Genomic DNA, 7266 nt, shown 5'->3' on the forward strand with positions numbered 1-7266 from the left:
TCGGATAGATGACACTACAATCCCCAACGGCATCGGGTAAGTGACAGACCATCAACAACGTCATCGGGTAGATGACACACAATCAATAATATCATCTGGTAGACGACGGAGAATTAACAACATCATCGGGTAGACGACAGACAATCAACATCGTCGGATAGATGACAGACAATCAACAATGTCGTCGGGTAGGTGGCAGACAATCAACAACACCATCGGGAGATGACAATCAACCAAGTTACCGATCCTGCAAACCCGATCCATTAGGGCACCCTGTACTATAATCATAGGTGACAGGGGATCAATTCTAACCTGGAATCTCCACGGGTTTCAACATAGATGAGCATTATAGATTGATAAACAATTCAGAGTGGTTTCATGTTACATTTAGAAGCTGAAAGTACTGTTTCCAATGATGTTTCCATTATGTAAAAAGCTAACGTATGGAGTTCAGAAGATATATAACATCATTAGATGCGCATCGTTACAAAGTAAACTCGTTTTTATGATCACAGATCATATACCAAAGTATCATCAACGTTAAAATGAAAGTGATCATGTATCTCAGATCTTTAGGGTCTTTATACCGTCTGCATATAAGTGAATCTCGTTAATCCTACGCTGTAGTTGGTGTGTTTGTAAATGGATCCTAACACGAAAAGTCCCTTGATATTTCTGGTTCAAGGCAACACAATGCAGATGAAATAGGTCCTGCGAGATCCAGTTATCTTATACCATCAGGGGATGTCTCGCATCGTCTCTTGATATATGCCTATCGCCAAAATTGTGTAATTAATTTCAGTTCGAATGTACTTGACAAGTTACAGTACATCGAAAATGTAAACTTGAACACAGTACCCAAGCGATGTGTATAGCTTAGTATAAATATGTCCTGTGCGGTTTATACCTAGCATTGACCTATTGCGCAAACTTCTGCATTATAAGTGCGTTGTTTTGACAATGCATTGCATTGTTTTCTTGTCAGTATCAATGATGAAGTAGCATGCTAGCTTAAGAACTGACATGTTGCACAAAGATGTGCATCGTCCTCGCGTCAGTATTAGTCATACCGTGTTATTCATTTTTGAACTATTGTACAAAGCATTGCGTCGTAAACCCCACTGTATGTATGGTGCATAATTATGTAAGCCATTTATGATCTGATCTGCTGTTTAACAAGGTAGCGCATCGTCCACACCTCTGTATTAGTTATGCAGTGTTACTGTTTCTGATCTGTTGTGCAGGGGATCGTATCGTCCGCATGTCGGTATTAGTGATGTAGAGTTAGGACATTTTGTATCTAGTTAGAAAGTATTGCATCGCCCACACGTAAGTTCCAAGTGCTATTCCATATAGTATTGCATCGCCCACACGTAAGTTCCAAGGGCTTTTCCATATAGTATTGCATCGTTGGCATGTCAGTATAAGCAAGGCGTATAAGTAACAAGTAATAACAATGTCAATAAGCCAGAGTTAGCGTCTAATATAATTTCGCTTAGCCCTTTACAGCTGAATGTTGTTATTGACACGCTAACACCAATTGGCATGAGTGACAACCGCGAAGAGAATGGGCCTACTATTCGGATCGCTGTTCACAACTAGCTTTCCTTCATTTCTGGCATTTGATCTCAGTGATTCTCTATTTCTGGTACTTATCGTTGTGTCGTTGTGTTCTTGATGAGATATACTGAACCGCAAAAGAAACGTCACCATGGATAGATATATGAGAAACCTTATTTGTCCAAACACTGTAAACATACTTTTAGAGATATTAAAAAGATGAAACTTGGCAAAACTGATCAAAAAGGGTTTAAATTAAATGTTCTTAAAGTGAAACGCAACACTAGTCTCTGAGAAAATGACATCACAAGTTAGTATCTCGTGTGTCCGCCATGTGCATTTATGACTGCCGTGTAACGTCGATACATGGATTGAATGAGGCGGTTGATGAAGGCCATAGGCACTTGAGCCCACACTCTGAGGAACGCCTGACGCAGTTCAGCTGCAGTTGTCGGCCTTGGTCGGACGTCATTCAGCCGTCTTTGAATCTCGTCCCACTAGTGCTCAGGGGGAGTTAAATCGGGACTGAGGGCAGGCCACTGCATGGTTCTGATGCCATTCTGCTGGAAGAAGTCTCTCGTTGCTCTCGCAGTGTGGGCACGGGCGTTATCATGTTGAAACTCGTGGTTGCGGCGACGTGCCAAATGAGGTATGACGTGTGGTCTCAAGATTTGATTAATGTACCGAGCTGCTGTGACACTATTGCCTCTCCCTGGACCGATGTTCTGGAGGACCACAGGGCTGACCCTCTGTGCAAGACCAATTCCACCCCACACCATGATGCTCGGACCACCCCACGAGTCTCTCTCAACAACACACGCATCCGAATAACGTTCCCCACGGCGTCTCTAGACACCCTCTCTGCCATCTGCTGTTGTGATACAGTAACGGCTCTCGTCTGAGAAGAGGACTCTTCTCTACTGCTGGTGGCACCAATGCTGGTGCTGTGTTGCCCACTGAAAACGCTCCCGGCGATGACGTGGTGTCAGAATGGGTCCTCGGACAGTGGAGGTGTCTGCTCGTCAATCGTCGATGCACGGTGTCCGCACTAATGCGTCGCTGGTGTGTCCCCATGGTCTGTGGAGCAGTTTCCGCAGCAGTAACAAAGCGATCTTGAAGATGCTGTCGCACAATCTGACTATATCCTGACGTCGGGTGGTGACCCTTGGTCTTCCACTACGTGGTCGGTCATCTGTAGTGTTGGTGGTCTGGTACCGTTGCTGGAGCCTTTATATATGGTCCTTACGTGGACTTGAAATGCATTGGCTACTTGCCGGGCGGTTTGTCCAGTTTGCAATCGTCCAAGGGCTTGGTGTCGCTGATTTCTTGTCATTCTTGGCATGTGGTAGTAATTCAATAATGAATGACTGTTATCCGATCTGGGTGGATTGTTATAGAGCAAGAAATGGGGGAACGCATGTACATTTCAATTTGCACGGAACTCACGGTAATCGAGTTACCATGGCCGTTGCCGTGATGCGTTTGGGCGATCGGTTTTATTGCCATCTGCTTTGGTGTTTTATCATCAAATTTCATTTCTCCGGACAGGGTAATGTTAAATTTTAGAAACTTTGACAAAAATTACCCAAATATTTAAATAACAACTTTTCATGCAATGTTACTTGGGGTGACGTTTCTTTTGCGGCTCAGTAAAGATGACAGTATGTGCGTGTCCAATCATAACCGATACAACGTGCATTTTGTAATTTGGTAATTCGCATTCAATCATCGTGTGATTGTTTTGAACATAGATCACCAATATATACCAGCAATTGGTTTTATTTTCATTATACCCGTTGACAATTTCTATATATACATATATTGGCACCCTAATTGTACGACGTAACAAAGTCTATAGGAAATTATTGTTGTATGGTGATAATATGTCGAAAAACGCCATGGTACCAACCGGTCAGGGATTATAATCGGATATAATCTGGGATTCGAACCCTGATAAGGGACACAACTCTACATGACGCACTGTGGCGCCTCGGGCCAGTAGTTGACTCATGTACCGTTGACGTACAGGGATACTTGCTATTATATGCCCGATTCAAGTTAGTTACTGGAAATCAGCAAGCTATGATGCTCGTAAAGAGACGACTTGATGATTGGGTGGGCAGGCTCGGTGACTTTAAGTTCACTGTGTGTAATCGTAACCCGACGGCGTGGATCGTTGCTCATGATATCAATCACTGAATTATCTGGCCTATTTTTTAAAGAGTGCATATTGCTGAATATTGCTGGGTTAAACAGGAAACAAAACTAACTTGTCTGTCATTCTCAAGCAATAACAAGTGTCTTAAATATGTTGTTCGTTGTGCATACATTGTGTATTCACGTAAAAACAAGTCGACGCATTCACAGGACAACGATGACTAGCGACAATGTTCAAGGCTGGTAAATAATAAAACAGTTAAGAAATTATCTTGCATAACATTTTATTATTTTCATATTGAATGGTGAGACAGGTGTCATGCTGAATGCCCATCAGTTGACTCTGTGTCTACATAACATGGGCTATACTCCCAGAGGATAACGTAGAAATACACTGAAAATGTATAAAAAATAACATGTTCAATATTGTGTCTCTTTAAAACAGTATCATCTTAATATCACACGGGATTGACAAATACGGGGTTGCTTTCTTCAAGGTTTGCAGGTTCCAATGGATATCAGGATGGTATATTGGTGAAGTATTTCCAGATGATATCTGCTGTTGTTATTTGCAATACAGTGAAATCCCTTACCAAGCTTTCCGGGGGTCCTTACGTCCGGAAATCCCCCTGTTGTAAACGTCAGCATATATGCAAAGGGACGTTGTTCAGTTCACACATTCAGTTAATCTGGACTATGTCACTTTCACCGCAACAGTCTGGAATGATGGGGTTTGGCTGTATGTGTCAACAAAAGCTTCGACGTTAGCGGTATATAAACCAGGTTTCTCGTTAGCAGGAGTTGACTCATTCCAGAGGTATCACTTACATAGTGCAGCACTTCAGACTGAATTTTGACATTAGAAGCACAATGTCTTTATACAGTTGAGTGTCGCGTTACCATCAGCCAACAAATGTCATCAAGCTTTATCGATCCACTCCTACAAATGTCACAGTTTTCCTCAAAGCCATCTCGGAGTATCAAGGAGATCAATCATAACATCACGGCGTCTTTACCTTGCAGCACTTTACATAGTCTCGTCAGCAGCTATCCGAACCGAACTGGCTCATATTGGATAAAATGCATCTTGCACCCCTGGGGTTAGGGTAAATCTCAGTGTACCGAGTGTCACATGATTTTGCACCCATGCACATGCTTCTTCTTCTTGTCTGACGTTGCCATGACACAGCTGCAAACGCTGTAATTCCTCTGCAACTGTTTGCGCGTGCTGCCCTGGGAACACAATGACCTTGAACTATGACTCCTCCTTGTTTTCCTCGGTTGACCTTCCTGAACCTCTTCTTGTTGGACCTTCTTGAGGAGCAGTACGTCAAACAAACAGTCAACGTTGAGGTTACACTTGGCACTAGACTCCACATAGGAACACCCCATTTCATCCAGGGCCAGCTTAGTGGCGGTCTCGGTAGACACCTTCCTTGTCGTGTCGCAATCCAACTTGTTGCCAACTAGGACGACAGGGACATTCACTCGACCTGCAACACAAACCAGAACCATAAGTATTTTGCAGGTAAAAGCATTAATATGTACTTGTATGTAGATTCACATTCCTCAATGTGTGTGTGTGTGTGTGTGTGTGTGTGTGTGTGTGTGTGTGTGTGTGTGTGTGTGTGTGTGTGTGTGTGTGTGTGTGTGTGTGTGTGTGTGTGTGTGTGTGTGTGTGAACAGAAAATGTTTTAACAATACATTGAAATCAACATCATGGGTTGTACATCAAAATAATTTTGCATTTGTACTGACATTTGGGAAATGCAAGAAAACTAATTCGCACAGTGTATCATTATAATGTTGCAAGCTACGCCCACCTTTGATGGAGAAGATGAGCCTGCAGAGGCTGATTGCAGATTGGAAGGAGAGTTCGTCATTCACAGCATAGACGACAACGAATGCATTCCCGTGCTCGATTCTCAACCTTCTCATTGCTGGGAAGTCGGATTGCCCCGCCGTGTCTAGAATCTCTATATTGGCATAGTTACCATCTGAAAAACACCAGAGAGTGTTACACACTACCATATATTTCTTTTCTCGGGACATATGTCATCAATATCAATACTTGATTTTGTTCCTTCAGTCATTCTTTACACTCACAGTTGACATATGTACATAAAAACATTTTATATACATGTAGGTTGCGCGTAAGAACATTATTTTGATTACCACAGCTTTTTGTAGGAGGTACATGAAACCTATACATCATTTTAGAATGCAAAAGAATAGTGTATTCCTTGTGTTCAAAAGTGTTGATTTATGAAGATTACATTAAAATCATGCAGGTTACAAAACTTTCCCGAAATGTTGACGTTTTGGTTTTACAGTAGCCGGTTTTTTTCTCACCGTGGTTGGTATACAGTCAACAAAAAGTCCACTAACAGAGTATGTTTGCCTGCAATTGTGCTGTTAACCTTACTGAAAGACGAGAATTATGTGTTGGTTGTTTCACTTTAAATCTTACTGTGTGTTATTTATACAATGCACAAATGAACTGTACTTGCTGTGTCATTGTATTGTTAAGACCTACAACAATCCGGCATCATACCCACAAAAAAGACGCCTTGAATATCGATGTATAAATGGTCTGATTATTTTAGTAAACCAGATAAAGAAGTATAATTTGGAACACCATTTGTGCATAACCATACAGCCAGGTGTACTACGAAACGAAACATTTCTTTCATTTGATCACATTCTAAATGACATTGTGTAGTCATAGACCACAGAAGCATAATTAAAAACAACAATATTTAGGTGTCCTAAGAAAAGTCCCGAGCTCGAGGGTAGAAATGTTTGTTCAACTCACCTGGGAGTCGAACCATTCTTCTATAGCTTTCCTCCACGGTAGGGCGATAGTCATCTGTAAAGGAACCCTCCATGAACTGGTGAATGAGTGAGGACTTGCCAACCTTTTCTGATCCAAGGAAGATGATGCGACAGTCCTTCATCACGGACGACGTATGTGTGTAGTAGTAGTCGTTCTGGTGCTTGATCGAAGCGTGAGCGGCCCGGAATATGCGGCCTCTCCCCTGCGCTCACCAAGATGTTGTGGCATCCGAGCCGTCGCCGAGGTTTATATATAGGCAGGCCGATCCAAGTGCTGTAGTGAGAACTAGCGCCTTGTGATCCAGCGCCAGTATGTAATATAGAATTTTGCAACAACTAAACACGTGAGATGTTTCCAGTATGTAGGCTGCGGAAGAATATACACGTTATACAATGTATGATTTATGCTCTTCTAGAACATTTGTGACTTCTATGATAAACTAACATTTAGTGCTAAGTACTTGTTACACAGGTTTGAATACGGGTCGTTTTTCATTCTTGTAGGATGCTTTCTTTTCATGCTCAGTAATATCCCGTTATCGCAAACATCCAAACTGGTGGTATTTCGGTCATTTTTGTTGGAGTGAGTGAGTGAGTGAGGTTTTACGCCGCTTTTAGCAATATTCCAGCAATATCACGGCGGGGGACACCAGAAATGGGCTTCACACATTGTACCCATGTCGGGAATCGAACCCGGGTCTTCAGCGTGACGAG

At 42.4% G+C, this 7266-nt stretch overlaps 1 protein-coding gene across 1 annotated transcript; it reads right to left on the minus strand.

Moving 5' to 3' along the window:
• Window positions 1-4026: 4026 nt before the first annotated feature.
• LOC124134258 (ras-related protein Rap-1b-like) lies at window positions 4027-6770 on the minus strand. The gene is made up of 3 exons (XM_046498984.1): window positions 6533-6770; window positions 5541-5714; window positions 4027-5210 (listed from the first exon to the last, which is right to left on the minus strand). Exons 1-3 carry the CDS (start codon window positions 6672-6674, stop codon window positions 4846-4848), a joined length of 681 nt encoding a protein of 226 aa, XP_046354940.1. The 5' UTR covers window positions 6675-6770; the 3' UTR covers window positions 4027-4845.
• Between the last annotated feature and the right edge of the window lie 496 nt (window positions 6771-7266).

This window comes from Haliotis rufescens, unplaced genomic scaffold (genome assembly GCF_023055435.1).
Source record: "Haliotis rufescens isolate VD_foot unplaced genomic scaffold, xgHalRufe1.0.p SCAF_1, whole genome shotgun sequence".
Taxonomy (NCBI): Eukaryota; Metazoa; Mollusca; class Gastropoda; order Lepetellida; family Haliotidae; genus Haliotis; species Haliotis rufescens.

Bases quoted from the DNA above. Each gene is read 5' to 3' on its own strand.
- LOC124134258 (XM_046498984.1), bottom strand. From the start codon at position 6,674: ATGAAGGACTGTCGCATCATCTTCCTTGGATCAGAAAAGGTTGGCAAG. The intron at 5,715-6,532 runs GTGAGTTGAACA...GGTGTTTTTCAG, and splicing joins AAGAATGGTTCGACTCCCAG to ATGGTAACTATGCCAATATA. The intron at 5,211-5,540 runs GTGGGCGTAGCT...TTTGTGTTGCAG, and splicing joins GCTCATCTTCTCCATCAAAG to GTCGAGTGAATGTCCCTGTC.